Source organism: Carcharodon carcharias, chromosome 10 (genome assembly GCF_017639515.1).
Source record: "Carcharodon carcharias isolate sCarCar2 chromosome 10, sCarCar2.pri, whole genome shotgun sequence".
Lineage (NCBI taxonomy): Eukaryota > Metazoa > Chordata > Chondrichthyes > Lamniformes > Lamnidae > Carcharodon > Carcharodon carcharias.
The window spans coordinates 62,698,005-62,715,626 of record NC_054476.1 but is presented as its reverse complement, the minus strand read 5'-3'; the positions used below and the strand labels follow the sequence as shown (position 1 = coordinate 62,715,626).

Below are 17,622 nucleotides of genomic sequence, written 5' to 3'. Positions count from 1 at the left end.
GTGGAATGCTTTGGAGCTCTCATCCTTTTGAGGAAGAGAGTTTCAACGACTCTCAACCTTCAGAGAAGAAAATTCTCTTCATCTCCTCATTACAGTCAAAGTCCATGCTTCAGTGGAATGCTTTGGAGCTCTCTTCCTTTTGAGGAAGAGAGTTCCAAAGACTCACAACCTCAGAGAAGAAAATTCTCCTCATCTCTGTCTGAAATCAGCAACCCCTTATTTTTAAGCCATGACCCCTAGTTCTAGATTCTACCACAAGAGGAAACATCCTCTCCACATCCACTCTGTCAAGACCCCTCAGGATCTTAAAGGTTTCGATCAAGTCACCTCTTACTCTTCTGAATTCCAGTGGATACAAGCCTAACCTGTCCAGCCTTTCCTCACAAGACAACCTGCCCATTCCTGGTATTAGTCTAGTACTGCTTCTAACGCATTTACATCTTTCCTTAAGTAAGGAAACCAATACTGTATACAGTACTCCAGATGAGGTCTCACCAGTGTCCTGTACAACTGAAGCATAACCTCCCTACTTTTATATTCAATTCCCCTTGCAATAAACAATAACATTCTAATTCCTAATTACTTGCTGTACCTACATGCTAATCTTTCGAGATTCATGCACTAGGACACCCAGATCCCGCTCAATCTCAGAGCTCTGCAATCTCTCACCATTTAGATAGTACGCTTCTTTTTAATTCTTCCTGCCAAAATGGACTTCACATTTGCCCACATTATTCTCCATTTGCCAGGTGTTTGCCCACTGACTTAACCTATCTATATCACCTTGTAGCCTCCTCACATCCTCTTCACAACTTATTTTCCTACCTATCTTTATGTAATGCATACAAGATTTCAATGAAAATGCGTAATTATTCATGACAACAGCTGTACAATAATCTGAAGGTTTTTCAATTTACTAAAGATATTTAATTAAGGTACAGCTCACACTTCTTTGCTGACTCTTGTATGGGTCTTCAATTTTTACTAATTTTTCTGCCATTACCCAATTTGCATCTGCAAGGAATCGATCCATTTTCAGTAATGAAAAGGTATTGGCCTCACTCTCTCTGATACGTTGAAGTGCACTATACATAGCCATCCTTTTAGGGGCTGGAATATCACTCAGACCTTGAAAAGAAACAAAATACCATAAATATCATGAGAATTATAGAATCTAACAGCACAAAAGGCCATTCAGCTCACCATACCTGTGCTGGCTCTTTGAAAGAATTATTCAACTTAGTCCCACACCACAGATTTCCTATCCCTTTAATGCCCCATGCTTCTGTTTTCCAAATATGTTATAAGGTACTTTATCAAAAGCCTTGCGAAAGGCTTCAATATCCACTGCACTGTCTCCATCAACCGTCTCTGTTATTTCAACAAAGAACTCAATCAGATTAGTCAGGCATGATTCATTTTCAACAAATCCATACCTATTAATCCATGCTTTTTCAAGTGAGTTTATTATGCCCCCGACAATTTTCCCACTACTGACATTAGATTGATTGGCCTGTAGTCACCAGATCTATCTCTCTCCACTTTCTTGAGAAGGGATGTAACATTTGTAATCCTCTGGTACCACTCCCATATTCAACGAGGATTGAAAGATTGTGGTCAAAACTTCTGCTTTTTCCATCCTAGCTTCCCTTAAGAAGCTAGGATGCATCCCATCTGGACCAGGCTGATTGTTAGCTTTGTGCGATGCCAAGTATTTAACACCTCATTTTTAAAAATCAATCTTTGTCCTATCCAGTATCTCTATTCTGCCCTCCTCTAAGCTGACATTAAATTCATCTTTTTCTTTTGTGAATACTGTGACAAAGTACTCATTCAGTACCTTAGTCATTCCCTGTTGTTAACAACTAAATACCTGTGTAGCTAATCACCATGAGCAAATAGTAAGTTGTTTGATTCAGTTGGGGAAGAAGTAAACAATAGAAAACTGAGCAAGCAAATCATTCTGGGAGCTGGCTGTGATTACTAATACAGCATACAACAGTAAATCCTAAGACCCCAGGAGGACTGTACTACAATGCACGTCTGATCTGTCACAACATCTGAAACATTGGACGGAATTGTCCTTGCCCGCTGGCGTCACGCGTGCTCGGTGGCATCAGCGGACAATATGGCAAGAAGGCCAAAAATCAGTTTCACAAAGTGGTGAAACCATTTGCAACCGTCCGCTCAGCCCATCAATGGCAGGCCACATTTCCCACCATCGGACATCAAGAACCTCATTGTAACACATCTGTATATCATTATAAGCCAGCCCGCTGGAACCATGCCCCATCGCTGGATCGTCAGCCCACCTCAGCGTCATTGCATGCTGACGCGTTTCATAACAGCATAGATAAGGCATGCACTTGGTGGGCTGCACTACAAGGGGAACTCAGAGGTGAGTACACAGAAATGTTGCGTAGCGCTTGCCTGGGTCGCTTGTTGGACTTCAAGGTTGAGGTGCGTTGGAGACGTGGCAGCAAGGACTGGCCTGCAGTTGATGCAACTTGGGGGTGGGGGTGGGGGAAAAGGCTGCCCTGCAGTTGAAGGTAGTGCACAAGCACTTGCAGGGTGGTCGGGAGGAAAGTGGCTAAGCATTAGGGAAACCTTGTATAAAATGACCATTCCTCTGCAGCTGAGGCAGTTTAGACGCAGTCACAGCCACATTGACATGTGTGGAGTTGGACCTCTAGCTTATCCGCCCACTCAAGCAACACAGAGGCATGAAAGTGCCACCAAATGTTCCAGAGCTTTTGACTCCTTGGACACAGACTGCAAAGAAATGAGCATTTTAGTGGGCTGCAGAATAGTTGGACGACTGGGCACATTGCTAAAGCTGGCTATGGAGCAGTCACTGGTGAAGGCATTCACAGCCCGTTGCAATGTCATCAACCCAGTTTGGACCAATCTCCCCCATGGTTAAAGCTAACAGTGCAGCTTAGCAGTGTGGGTTAGGAAAATGCCTGTGTCTAAGCTGAGAGCACAGCATGCAGTCCAATCAGCAAGGCTGCCACCAATTGGTCAAGTGGAGTGCAATGGAGGCGGTTGCGGTTTTGGGCAGCCATGCAGCACACTAAACTCTGGCCATCCAAGTGGTGGCCAGCACTCTCTGGGATGAGTTAAGGAGTCTTCAGACTTAACCAAAAGGGGTTCTTAGTATACCCAAACTCACCATGTGGCCTCTCTTTCACCCAGCAGGAGTACAACATCAGGAGCATGGAGCCCGGTAAACTAGCTGTATGCCTCATGGCGTACAGAAAGCAGAGGCTACGGAGAAAGAGAGCAACGGAGGTGCCTGGCTGCACAGAGGGAGGAGCAGCACCCTCTGGACGAAGGGACGGCCTGGGCTCCCGCACACACTGCTGAAGAGCCATAGCGAGCCATTGTTGGTCGGCGCCTAGCCAGACCCAGGTTCTATAGATGCTGCCTTTCATTCCTGCAGATGACCAAGAACCAGTGTCACCGAAGACTGCACATGTCTAGGGAACTGGTCAGTCACATCTGCCAGCTACTGCAGGATTTGGCGCCTCAGGGACATGGAGGGCATCCACTGTCAGTAGCGGTGTAAGTGACTGCAGTGCTCATTTTTTTTGCTGGCAGCTCCTTTCAGGGCTCCACAGGTGACCTCCACAGGTGGGATATCACAAGCCTCCACCCAAATATGCATCCATGAGGTCACAGATGTCATCTGTGTGAGGGCACACAACTTTGTGCATTTTGGCCGGGACTAAGGGAGCCAGGAAGCAAGGGCGATTGGGTTTGCCCAGATCTTGGGTTTCCCACAGGTGCAGGGTGCAATCAACTGCACTCGCGTGGCGCTCAGATCTCTGTCACAGCAAGGGGTCAACTATGTCAGCTGCAAGGGCTTCCATTCACTGAATGTGCAGCTGATGTGTGCAAGCACCACAAATGTATTCTGCAGCTCTGCGCACGGTTTCCAAGGAGTGTCCAAGACATCTACATTATTAGTCGTTCACAGATCCGTGAGGTCTTCCAGGTTCCACAGATGCTGCAGGTTTGGCTCCTAGGGGATAAGGACTACCCATAGAGCACGTGGCTGATGACACCCACGCGTGGGCCTCAGACTGAAGCAGAATGAAACTATAACGAGGTTCATGCGGCAACTCACAACTCAGTGGAGAAAACCATCGGGATACTGAAAATGATGTTCCGGTGCCTGGTGGAGCCTGAAATATAATCCAGAGGGTGTCTTGCATCATCGTCGTCTGCTGTGCGCTTTACAACCTGGTGCTGCAATGGTGGGGGGGGGGGTGCGGAGTAGCTGGCTGAGGAGCAGATGCAGGAGCTGGAGGTCTCCTTTGATGCGGATGTTGACGGGGATGAGGGTGAGGAGGTCCTCGAAGGCGATGATGACAGTGATGAGGCCCTCGCACTGGCTAGACGAGACAGCTGCTCTTGGGAGGCCCTCATAGCTGCTAGGTTTATGGAGGATGATGATGAAATGCAGTGAACAAATACCGTAGGTCATCACATTGCATCTATGAACGTTTGGCCCCAGGCTTATGGTAGCGCACATACGCTCTGTGATAATGCTCCTATCTTGAAGATGCAGTGGAGGCCCTAATAGTCACTCGATTCCAGAAGGATGATGACGACATGCAGTGAGGACACTCCTTAGATCTTCACAGAACCCATATTTCACCCCTTCCTTGGATTCACCCAGTTCTGTTGAAGGGTCATGAGGACTCGAAACGTCAACTCTTTTCTTCTCCGCCGATGCTACCAGACCTGCTGAGTTTTTCCAGGTAATTCTGTTTTTGTTTTGGATTTCCAGCATCTGCAGTTTTTTGTTTTTATCTCTAAATGTCTGACTCCTGTCAGGCTGAGGGCAGCACACTTGCGCTCTGAGATCAGGGTCATAACTTAGAGTCACAGTCATGAAACTTTAAAAGCATCTGATCCTTTGTCCACCTTCAGCACCTGACCCCTTAAGTAGCATGGCGTCACTGGTCACAGATACTGAAGAGACGGGGGCCAGCCCCACTTTAAAAAGCACACCGATAGAATGACGGAACTCTGTGACGCCTGCCCATGATATTCTGGCAGCAATGACAAGTAACGTTAAGGTGCAGGCATCACTAACATGTCCAGGGAGTGTGAGGCTGGACCATCACTTAGGTCTGAATGCTACACAAAGCACAGAGAAGAGGCCCTAACTGAGACACCTGCCTTTATCTTGTGCAGAAAGGTTTCACATCTGAGTGACATGAACACTGCTCATCAGAACAAGGAGCCATAGGCAGGGAGACATTCTTGGGAGCTTATTTACAATAGTGAACATTATGTACAAGTGATTAACACCCATGCACAGGCTGTGTACCTATACCTTCTTGACTTTCCTGACTCTGCCACTACATCTTGGTGCTCCCCGGACATCCACAGAGGAGGTAGAAGCAGCCTGCTGATTGCTACACACTGTCTGGGATTATCTTGCCAGGCGTCCTCTGGAGGGGTTAGACCTGAAGGGCTGCAGCCTGCTTTCGTGGTCCTACTGTGTGGCAGTGGCAACCTCCTTGGCCTGTGGAGCTGGAGCTGCTGAGGTCACAGGAAGAGGGGATTTGAATGGGCTGGATATTCCTGGCGTCACCTGGATGGATGGCTCTGGGGGTGCTATGCCTGCTGATCCACCTCCCGATGGGTGCCGAAGGGCCCCTGGCTGACTTTTTGAGAAGGGGTAGCTGGACTGAGATCGGGCTGCCCTACACCCCTCTCGTGTGCACACCCAGGGCAATGCTCTGGGGATCCGGGTTCAAATCCTGCCATGGCAGATGGTGAAATTGGAATCAATAAAAATCTGAATTAAAAGTCTGATGATGAAGCCATTGTCGATTGTCATATAAAAAAAATCTGGTTCACCAATGTCCTTTAGGGAAGGAAAATCTGCTGTCCTTACCTAGTCTGGCCTACATGTGACTCCAGACCCACAGCAATGTGGCTGACTCTTAAATGCCCTCTGAACAAGGGCAATAAATGCTAGCCTAGCCAGTGACGCCCACATCCCATGAATGAATAGTTTTTAAAAACACTGTTAGAGGCCAACTATGGCATCTGTGATGGAGTTCAGCATGCGCAGCAGTGCAGGAGGGACGTCTGGGACCAAGGTCTCCATGGTGGCTGCCATCCTACCAATGTTGACCTCAGTGTGTTAGCATGTCGGCGCTATCACCTCAGCCTAAAGATGGACTCCTCCCCCGTGTCTTGCAATCTGAGGAGTGCAGCAGACATCCCCTCCTGATGTTCCTGAGCTTGCCTTTGCAGCTCCAGCAACTGAGGTATAACTCGGACTCGGCAAATTTCTGGCCTCCAGCAGTCCTCCTACTGGACTACTGGACACTTGGAAAGTCCCTGCCACACCAGCTGTAGATCAGACAGTACGATATGCTCACCAGATTGTGATCCCAAAGCGACTCTAAAGCTAGGTCCCACCAAGGCTTGTGCCTCTGCACTAGTGGAGGGTGTGGGTGAGCGCGTGATGTGTCTTCAGGGAGGGTTTCAGCTGAACTTCCCTCTGTTCTTGATTGGAGACCTTGGGTTGTGAACTCTGTTTGGCGGTTTCCGAGATGTGCCTGCGAAAGCAAGGAGAAATAGTTACTGCACGGCAGTGGCCTGTGAAACAGGACACATCATTCACAGCATGGTTGTCTGATGGATGTTGCATTGCTGGATCCTCACTTGGTAGAATACCGCAGACCTCACTGTCAGCACAGGAACGATCCAGATTCTTGCCGGCCAGCTGAATAGCTCTGTTTTCAAAGTTTGAGAGGACCTTGATTTCAGGCATTCCTCCACCGGTCTGCGGCCTCCCCCTCTTGTTGTGTGCCAGCTTGTCCTGCATGAATAGAGATGGAGAGAATGTAAGCAAGGCACCTGCCAGGCCAGATGATAAGTATCAAAAACAAAAAGTGCAGGAAAAACTCAGCAGGTCTGACAGCACCTGTGGAGAGAAAGACAGAGTTAAGTTTTGAGTCCGTATGACTCTTCTTCAGAGCTGAGAGAAGTAAAAATGTGGTGAAATTTATACTGTATAAGTGGGGTGGAGCAGGTGAAGCTGGATAGAAGGCCATTGATAGGTGGAGGTACCTTCATTGCTTTCCATTTCCCTCCTGGTGTTTGACAAGCTCTTTACAAAACTTCATTTCACAGCCATATTTCCTTCCTCAGTGACTGTCTCCGTCTCCAACTTACCCCACATGGATTCCAACTGAAGTTCCATCCCTCATATTTCGAATCCACCCAGGATTAAAGGTATCTCTGGGACATTTAACACTTCACGGACTGCTATTCTGTCCCCATCCCGAGATCCACACTCAGTGCCATGCGCCGCTATATGAACACACTCGACCTCTGCCTCTAGCAGCACCGACTCATCCTATCTCAAAGCTGTCCTTGCCCCAGTTTCATTTTATTCTTCGTCTCATCAGACACCTTAACAAGAAACTTTAATTCTTTCTTTCAGGTGCTAAGGAACACAAGCTCCAACAACTCATTGATACCAATGTCCATCCAGGACCTCCACCCCTTCCCGTCCCTCTGACCCCATCCCATCTTTTAATCCCAGCCTCGGCCATGTATTCACCATACCCCCTGACCTTCCCCTCTCTGATGCTGAACGTTCAGTACTCAGCAAAGGACTCAGTTTCATACCCTTACGCCCTCACCTCAATGAATTCCAGGCTCGGCGCAATGCTGCAGTCTTCTGCTGCCTTCAGCTCCGTGCTCACTTCTTTGGGCAGGAGTCCTGCCCCCCGATTCAATGGATCCTTTCATCTGCCTCCCTCCACCTGGGCTCCTCCCTCAGGCCTCTTACCTTCCCTTGATCTTTTCATTGAGAACTGTCAGCATGACATCGACCATCTCAATTTCTCTGCTCCTCTCGCCTATTCTAACCTGTCTCCTTCTGAACTTGCCGCACTCCGTTCTCTCCGTTCCAACCCTGACTTTGTTTTCAAACCTGCCGACAAGGGCTGTGCTGCTGTTGTCCAGCATACTGACCTCTATCATGCAGAGGCTGAGCGCCAACACTCAGGCACTTCCTCCTGCCTCCCCCTGGACCATGACCCCACCACCGAACATCAAGCTATTGTTTCCAGGACTGTCACTGACCTCATCTCCTCTCGAGGTCTTCCCTCCACAGCTTCCAACCTAATAGTATCTCAGCCTCAGACAGCCCACTTCTACTTCCTCCCCAAAATCCACAAACAGGACTATCCCTGTAGACCGATCGTGTCAGCCTGTTCCTGCCCTACCGAACTCATTTCTTCCTATTTTGACTCCGCTCTCTCCCCTTGTCTAGTCTCTTCCCACCTACATCCGCAATTCCTCTAATGCCCTACATCATATTAACAATTTCCAGTTCCCTGGCCCTAACCGCCTCCTCTTCACCATGGATGGCCAATCCCGCTACACCTCCATCCCCCACCAGGATGGTCTGAGGGCTCTCAACTTCTTCCTTGAACAGAGACCCGAACAATCCCCATCCACCACCACTCTCTTCCGTCTGGCTGAATTTGTTCTCTCGCTGAACAAATTCTCCTTAATTCTTCAGTTCTGTCGAAGGGTCATGAGGACTCGAAACGTCAACTCTTTTCTTCTCCGCCGATGCTGCCAGACCTGCTGAGTTTTTCCAGGTAATTCTGTTTTTGTTTTGGATTTCCAGCATCCGCAGTTTTTTGTTTTTTGTTTTTAAATTCGCCTTAAACTTGTCTCACTTCCTCCAAATAAAAGTTGTGGCTATGGGTACCCACTTGGGCCCAGTTATGCCCGTCTCTTTATGGGGTATGTGGAAAATTCCTTGTTCCAGTCCTACTCAGGGCCCCTCCCACCTTTTTAGTACATCAATGACTGTTTTGGTGCTGCTTCATGCTCTCGTAGGAATCTGGAAAAATTTATCCAGTTTGCTTTGAATTTCCACCCCTCCATCACTTTCACATGGTCCATCACCAACACATCCCTTCCCTTCCTTGACCTCTCTGTCTCAATTTCTGGCGATAGACTGTCCACCAATATTCATTTCAAGCCCACCGACTCCCACAGCTACCTCGACTACAGCTCCTCACACCCTGCTTTCTGTAAAGACTCCATCCCATTCTCTCAGTTCTTTCGCCTCCGTCACTATGATGCCACTTTTTAAAACAGTGCTTCTGACATATCTTCCTTAACCGAGGTTTCCCACCCACGGCGATTGACAGAACCCTCAACCATGTCCGACCCATCTCCCGCGCCTCTGCCCTCACACCTTCCTCTCCCTCCCAGGACCATGATAGGGTCCCCCTTGTCCTCATTTTTCACCCTACTAGCCTCCACATTCAAAGGATCATCCGCCGCCATTTCCGCCAACTCCAGCATGATGCCACCACCAACACATCTTCCCTTCACCCCCCCCTTGTCAGCATTCCGTAGAGACCGTTCCCTCTGGGACACCCTGGTTCACTCCTCCATCACCCCCAACGCCTCAACCCCCTCCCATGGCACCTGCCCATGCAATCGCAGAAGGTGCAACAGCTGCCTCTTTACCTCCCCCCTCCTTACCGTCCAAGGGCCCAAACATTCCTTTCAAGTGAAGCAGCACTTCATTTGCACTTCACTCAATTTAGTCTACTGCATTCGCTACTCCCAATGCAGTCTCCTCTACAATGGAGACACCAAACGCAGACTAGGTGACCACTTTGCAGAACACCTTCAGTCTGTTCGCAAGCATGATCCAGATCTTCCTGTCGCTTGACAGTTCAACACACCATCCTGCTCTCAAGCCTACACGTCTGTCCTTGGCCTGCTGCAATGCTCCAGTGAAGATCAACGCAAACTGGAGGAACAGCACCTCATCTTCCGATTAGGCACTTTACGGCCTTCCGGACTTAACATTGAGTTCAACAACTTCAGGCTATGAACTCTCTCCTCCGTCCTCACCCCTTTTTTATCCCCTTTTTCAATATTAATTTTTTTTATTTTAATTTTTTCCCCATTATTATTATTTAAATTTATTTTCATTTGTATTAATTGTTTTATCCCCACCTTTTAGCCTATTTTTGATCTTTTTTCCCATCCCCTCCCCTCAGTCCACTCCCACTAGGGCCATCTGTCACCTGCTCATGTTGTTCTTTCCAGAGTGCTTACCCTTGTCCAGCTATTATCACATTCTGCTTTCTATCCTTAAAGTCACCATTAGCACCTCCTTTCGCCAATACCACCACCATCAACACCCCTTTGACCTTTTGTTTATGACATCTTTGGCGATCTCTCCTTTGCCTCCGCCTATCGTTGGCCTTCTATCCAGCTTCACCTACACGCTAATTCTGTCTTTCTCTCCACAGATGCTGCCAGACCTGCTGAGTTTTTCCAACATTTTTTGTTTTTGTTTCAAATTTCCAGCATCCACAGTGTTTTACCTTTATCAGATGATAAGTATGCCTGGCATGTGTGGTCCCATGGACAGGATGAGGACAATGAAGGTATGTGTGAGAAAGTGAATGGTGATGTCCCTTGAACTGTCAGTGAGTGAGGGCCCTGTGGATGTGTAATGGGTTTGTGAGTGCATGAGTTGAGAGTGATGAGAAAAGTGACCTACCCTGGCAAACGAAGGAGATCCTTCATCCTCTTGTGGCACTGGGAGGCTGTCCTATTTTGCAGAGTGTTGGCACTGACCACCACTGCCACTGCCTCCCAAGCCAGATTAGTGATGTTGCTGTCCATCCTGCGGCCAGAGCGGGGGCAGGGCACATCATGGCGGACCTCCATTGTGTCCAAAGACGCTCGAGGGATGCGTCAATGAACATGGGGGCTGCAGTCCTCTTGCCATTCAGGGCCATGTCTCCCGTGCAGTAGTCCTGGGCTGGAAGCACTGAGAGGTGCGCGTGCGGCTGCACCTTAAATGTGACACCTAGTGTGATGAAGGGTCGAGGTGATGGCGTATGTTACTGGGAATGCATAATTAATGCGGCGGGTTTGGGACGATATGGCATGAGAAGGTGCCATTGTGGCCGCACTTAGTGCAAATCTGGGACAATTCCATCCATTATTTAAAGAGCCTAAGGATATACTTTATAATCAACCTGATGACAATAAGAACGTTATTACATTGTGCAGTCCCTTGTTGCCACTAGCATATGATTATCCATGATCATAGCAGACACCATCATTCATGGCCTTACGCAGACGTCATGGCAATCAGGGATCGTTTGAATCCTTGGAGAGTTTGTTAAATTCATCAACTTTCTGATGTTGCTGATCAATAGACAGTAAGGTGGTGTTTGCCATTCTGTTTAATATACATTATCTCTTTATGCATCTTTATTCTTTTTGTACCTATCTACTAGTTGTTTGTGATTCTGCAGATAGATCTCTAAATCTCTCTTTTCCTCCACAGCTCCATTTAAAACATACTCTAATCTATCTTTATTAGGTACTATGGGCAAAATCTTTAGCTTGGTGGGCAGGCGCATGCCCGACTTGCTTGAGCGTGAAATGAGGCGCATTGACATTGGGCGAGCATTCCGACGTCAGTGCACATTCATTTTGGTCAGCAGCGCGCCTGCCAACAGTTAAAAGGCCTGTTAAGGCCATTAAAGAATCAATTAAGTTAAATTTTTCGCTGCCCATCCAATTTTACGGTTGGCAGACAGGTGAAAAGCCCAAGCAGCCTTTACACTTTTTAAGAAACCTCATCCACGGGCGTGATGAGGTTTCCTAAAGCAAAAATAAAATTTTTTAAAATTTAAAACTTAATAACATGTGACAGAGTCACATTAGGACACACATTTTATTACATTTTTAATTTCTTTATTTCTTTTTATAACTCTTTTCCCTGAGGCAGGTCTGTGCCTCTGGGAAATTCTTATGCACGCACTCGTGTGCATGCGCAAAGTTCACGCTGGCCCTCCTCCCACTGCCCGCACAGGCAGCGCTGAGTGCTGCCGCTTGCGTTTCATGCTGGACAAGCCTTAATTGGCCCGCCAGCGTGAAAATGCCTTCCAGACTTGATCACAGGCAGCGGTCAAGTTCCCGACCGCCCCTGCCCACCCCCACTGAGCCCGCCCAACAAGGGAAAGATTCTGCCCGTACTTCCCAACACTGAACTCCAATTGCCATGGTTTTACTCACTCACATAATCTCTCAACATTTGCTCCAATTGACAGTGCAATAACATTTCAGCTTAAATAATGTGCTCATGTTCCTGGAGTGGGACTTGGACTCACAGCCTTTAGATTCAGAGACCAGAAAGCGGACACTACGCCAAGGCTGAAACACTTGGAATTGTTAAAGGGAAATATTTCCTGAATATATTCTTCTGCAGAATGACAGAAATATTTGTACACGCAGGCTGAATGAATACATGAGGGACAATTTTACTGCTTCAGTTTAGAGTGCCAAACTCAGCAATTCTTCCATTTAGCTTCCTCTAAAAGTATTATCAACATAGTGCAAAACTATTTAAAAGAAAACAAATCAAATAAATAGCCAGCTATAAAAATAGTGCATTAAAACTAATTAAAATTATTTAAGTTGTGTGAGCATTAAAAGCAGGACAGAGAATGGTGCAAGCAATTATCTTGCTATCCATGCTACCGAGATGAACAAGTCATAATTTAATATACAGCATCAATGCCGACAGATGTTTACCCAAGGTATTGACGATCCATCCCATAGTGGTACCATTGATTAGTAGTGACAGTACTACTGTCCCCGATACATGCAGCAGTATCTGAAATAGAAATGATATTAATAAAATGCAGTATTGTTAAATTCAATATATAACTTTGTCATCATGAGGGACCAGCGCAAAACTTGGCAGCAAAAATTGCTGCAAAGCAAGAGAAAGAGCATAGAGGAGGTAGAGTTGAAGAAGGATTAACCCCCAGTGTCCCTAACTTTCAGAGAGCTGTTCACCAGAGAGCACTTCACTTAAACCAGCTCATCCATCCCCAATACACCAACAGTTCCATATTCTTTATCACCATCCTTACTGCTACAGTCCAATTGTCTTCCTTCATCTCAGCCTTATGCGTCATTCCATCAAATATAAATACAACGCCAAATCCAGAACAATAACCACATTTAACAAACAACTCAATTTCATATCTATCCAACAGTTAACAGAAGTACTGAGGAAACACACATGTGAAATGTTTTCATTTCACCTTTCTGGAGCTGTTTCCCTGTGGTGACATTTTAGGAAGTGGGAGGCTGCTGTGCTTCCATAGAAGTCACTTCAAATGCCGGTGATGGCCAACCTCAAACTTTACTGGCTTGAGGACAGACTCTAGCATCTAGTGTGGGTTGCAGCAGCATGGCCTGCAGGTCATGTTACTGGTCATCAAAGGCTCTAGCAAAGTGGCTGGTGAGGTGCAGGCATGCTGTTGTCCCAGACAATACATACCTGTCCCTTTGAGACAAGGTCACTCTTCTGGCCCTGTCCCTCATGTTTTACATGAGAATGGAGTGTAGGAATGATGTGATGCTCAAGAAGTATCCGCCAACACTGCACATCTCCGCCCCCCAAAAGCCAAGATGACATGTGTCTAAGCTTCTAAAGCAGCTGTGAATGCTATCAGAAAAGGCTTCATGACAGTGGCTGCCTGCTTAGTCAACATTGGATAGAATGGTCTCCATGCTTTGTGTGAAGCTTTGACACAAGTTAGAGCTGGATTCCTCCATGGTTTGTGACAGCATGCTCAAGTTTGCTGACATGATGTCCAGTGCGTCTATCAGCTCCCAGCATCTTCCCATCAGCCTTTTCGGTAAAGGGAACTCTGGAAGTCAGCATCTAAGTCCTCAGTAGCAGAGCTAGTATGCAATCTCATCCACCAACAAGCTTTCACCTGTGGCATCCCAGTCCCTTGCTCTACTACCTGCAAAATGATGCTCAGTGACTCAGCACATGAAGAGCTGTCCTTTAGCCTAACATCTAAAGTATCTCTGGTGCCAAACTGAGCTTGAGAGAGATAAAATCACGTTGCATCATCAGATCAGAAAGCTAGCAAAGGGTTGTTCATATCTTCAGCACCTGAAGTAAAAAAGGTGGAAAAGACTTAGCTTTCAGTGTAAAAGAAGTGGCTTGTGAAAGCATCTTCAGATTATGTAATGTGTAGGATGAGATAGAAGGAGGGAAAAGAGGATGAGGCATGAAGATGCACAGCAGTATTGCCCATTCCACAGCCATAACTCTGCCCCTGACCATGATGGTCAATACACTTTCTTTGAAGTGGAAGCAGGTATATAGGTAGGTTCAACCTCCTCAGCAGGCAGAATGAGTTCTGGTGTTGTAGGGTACCTTTTCCTACATGAACAAAGGGAGTTTATTAGTGGAGTGTTTAGATAATGTGCTGCTAACTGGGGAAGCTCATAAATGATCAAAGAGTCTCATGAATGGCACGTCCCAACACTGCAAAACTGTAACTGCAATATTATTGCAGCAATGTGCGAGGGATTCAGAAATCTGCAGTCTACTACATAGCAAATGGTATATCCTTAAAGCATATGCAGTCTTATGCCCAGGACAACTACCTGTTATGAAATCCATTCATTCTGTCTCTCTGTGTGCTATATAAGCTTGCAGTCTGTGAAGATTGTAACATTTAAGGTACAGGATGTTCCACTGCTTGTTACATTTGTTCCTGCCTAGTAACAAGGGCGGGACACTTTTGGAGTGTTGTGATAGGTCACCAGATCAGTTCAAGGGTCAGTGAACAGCACTTCTTGGTGAATCAGTTTTTAGTCAAGTTGGTTTTAATTAGAGGTGTCCCAGAGATGGGGACAGGAAGAAGTCCCAGTTAAGTTAAAAAGCACGAGAAGGGTGGCTCGAGAGAAGCCTGGAAGATCCACAAAGGCAGCCAAAGGTTGGTGACTCCGCGCTGCAGGCCGTCAGGGCAAAGGTACACCTTTGGAGCAGTGGTGTGCTGCTTAATGTGGCCAAAGAGCTGAAATTGTGCTTGTAGGTTGATGTTTGAGCGTACTCGGATATCCAAGGGAATGTAATCTCAGAAGGCAAGATTGAAGCCTTGCGAGGTGGGCCATGGTTGAAGCCATCAGAGTTGGAACGACTTTTGGACAGAATGCCAAGGCAAGATCTTCGAAGGTGGAGATTGGAAACCCTCTTGAGAAGGACAAAGTTTCAGTGAAATTGGTTTGCTCACAGTGTGACTAATGTCTGGGTGGGTTGTTGAGAAATTCCTAGAATCCATCTTTGGTCGCATCTGTCATTTATCGTGTAGTGAGGCTTGCTCAACCACAGTTTGCATGTTAATTCACATGTACCTCATACACACCCTGAATGCTGGACTATTAGATAAATATTGTAAATTGTTTTATGTTTCTGACCTTGTATAGTAAAGTTTATTTTTGTTTGTTCAAAACCTGTGGAATCTTCTGGCTTTATTCTATTAGCAGGTGTCTTAAATCTCAGACGTTGTCTACTTTAATCAAAAGGTTATTGGTCTCTAATCAATCACCCCCACAACCCGGGATATGGCCAAAGATCATGACAATATGTGAGGAATTCAGAAATCTGCAGTCCACTCAAGAGCAAATGGTACATACATATGGTATATGTAGCCTAGCCCCCAGGACAATTACCCAAAACACAGACAGAATCTTGTACCCTCCCCCATGGTGAGTTTGGCAGTGGGGAGGTAATTAATCGGATGAGTGTGGTACGTGGGGACCCCACAATTTTTACAACTCCAATTAATAACTGCCCACTTAAGAGCCTCATCCCATTGCCGGATTGGGGGGTGGGGGGGTTGCTTGCCATGTGATGAGTGTTCGCTTGCAGGTTCCAGGGCGGGGGGCTACCTCATTCAAGGATACTCAGTTCCTGATCAAGGGGCCCAGCACTGGGCAGGGCAGGCTGCTTAGAGCAACCCCATACACTCACTGCCTACGTCCTGCAGCCTCACCTCCTTCCTGCCCATCTTGATCTGAGCCTAGGGTGGGTGTAGCACCAGAAGTAGCCATCACTTCCCCGATGGCACTGCTGTTTGGTTGGCAGCTCTCGACAGGCGGGGCTTCCATCCACGGTGTCCCTCATCCCAGGAGAAGATCCACCATAGGCCTGTTAAGTGCCTGCTCAACACAAGATGCAGCGAGCCTTCCCAAAAAGAGATGACGTGGGCCTCTCGCCAGCTCTCCAGCCAGCAGCTGAGATCCCTGCCACCTTCACAAAACTGCAACCATCATTTCACTCATGAATGCTGCGATTGTTGTAATGACATCCAGGTTGGACAAGCTTGAGATTCTATTTAACAGAAGATCTATGGTAGCACTGATCCCTCAGTGATAACCATAAGCTTATTCCACGCAGATTTATGCTCGTTCAGAAAAATATCTGGCAGTCAGGGAATAACAGGAGAAGACAGAGATAAGACAGCAAACTTTTCTGGTGATATCATGTTTTTCAACCGAGGCAGTCCTCTCAAAGGATTCAGGAAGCGCCAGGTACTGAGCAGGATAACCAGAAACATGGGGCTTGAAGTGCAAGTAACAGCTGCAGCATCACATCAGAACATAGAAATATAGGACAGCAGAAATCCAATTAAGTTTCTATCGGTTGGAAGCAGGCTGCTACCACACTATTTCTCTCACTGAGTTAGCTCTCTACGGAGCATCTGGTTAAGTAGCATAACATACATACCCTATATAGTCGTGCAAATAAAATGAAACTCATATCTCCATATAAATTCTGGTGCAAGATTTCACTGGCTTGCAGAATCACAGCCTCCATTGATTGGACAGATTAGGATGATACTGCTCCACAGTCATGAAAAGCTTTCCAAATGCATTTGCTACATATTGTACAACTTTGCCATTCGGAGGGAAGTATCCATGACACAAGAAGATCAGGAGGTAACTTCAACTCTTCGCAAAGGAAGAGGGGATGGAGCATGAGGAGCAGAAAGATAAAAATGGTCGGAGATGACATACAGCCAAAGAGATTCGTGACCCAATTATTGATCGACAGGACTTTCACCCAACTCTTTTAAGTTTCTATCTGAATGCTCCTATGCTACCGACAACAATGCAGTTGTCCTATGAGCACCATGGAGTAAGTGTTCTTCTTTCTTACCCAGGTGGTAATGTAGTGGAACTGATTGCCTTCCTTTCTACATAAACCCCACCCCTACCTCACGTCCAATTTTCATGCATTCCAATCTGCCAGATTACGATCCAGAAAATGAAAAATAAAACTACCTTAACCAAATATACCCACCAATGCTCTGCCCGTTACCTTAATATGGCTTTCTCAAAAGAACACTCAGAATTACATTTAAACGAAGTGCAACTAGATTATTAACCTATGTCAGTTCTGCGTGTTCACTATTACTATTTTTTTTCCCAGGGCCAACATAAGCAAGGTATTGATGCAAGAGACAGCATTTTTTTTTATTCTGGAGTCCTAGAGTGCCAAGGTATAGTGCTGCCCCAAGAAGCTCGAGGTGAACTTATCAAATGATCCACCTCAGACCACAGGACTTTAAGGTTTCCAGACAAAGAAGCAAGGAAGGACAAAAGGTAAAGGGTCTACTTTGTTTGTAAAAAGACACATTGGATTTTTGAATCTGAACTGCTTCTGGCTGTACCCCAATTTCATCCAGAAAGCCCTGAGATAGG

At 46.6% G+C, this 17,622-nt stretch overlaps 1 protein-coding gene across 1 annotated transcript in view; it reads right to left on the bottom strand.

The window, feature by feature from the left end:
- LOC121282838 (sodium/hydrogen exchanger 10-like) overlaps positions 1-17,622 on the bottom strand; it is a 395,537-nt gene that overhangs the window by 287,996 nt on the left and 89,919 nt on the right. The window contains exons 10-11 of the mRNA XM_041196650.1: positions 12,637-12,718; positions 947-1,128 (exon numbers count right to left, since the gene is read on the bottom strand). Of these exons, the coding sequence (XP_041052584.1) occupies positions 947-1,128; positions 12,637-12,718 (264 nt within the window). The remainder of the gene's footprint in view (positions 1-946; positions 1,129-12,636; positions 12,719-17,622) is intronic.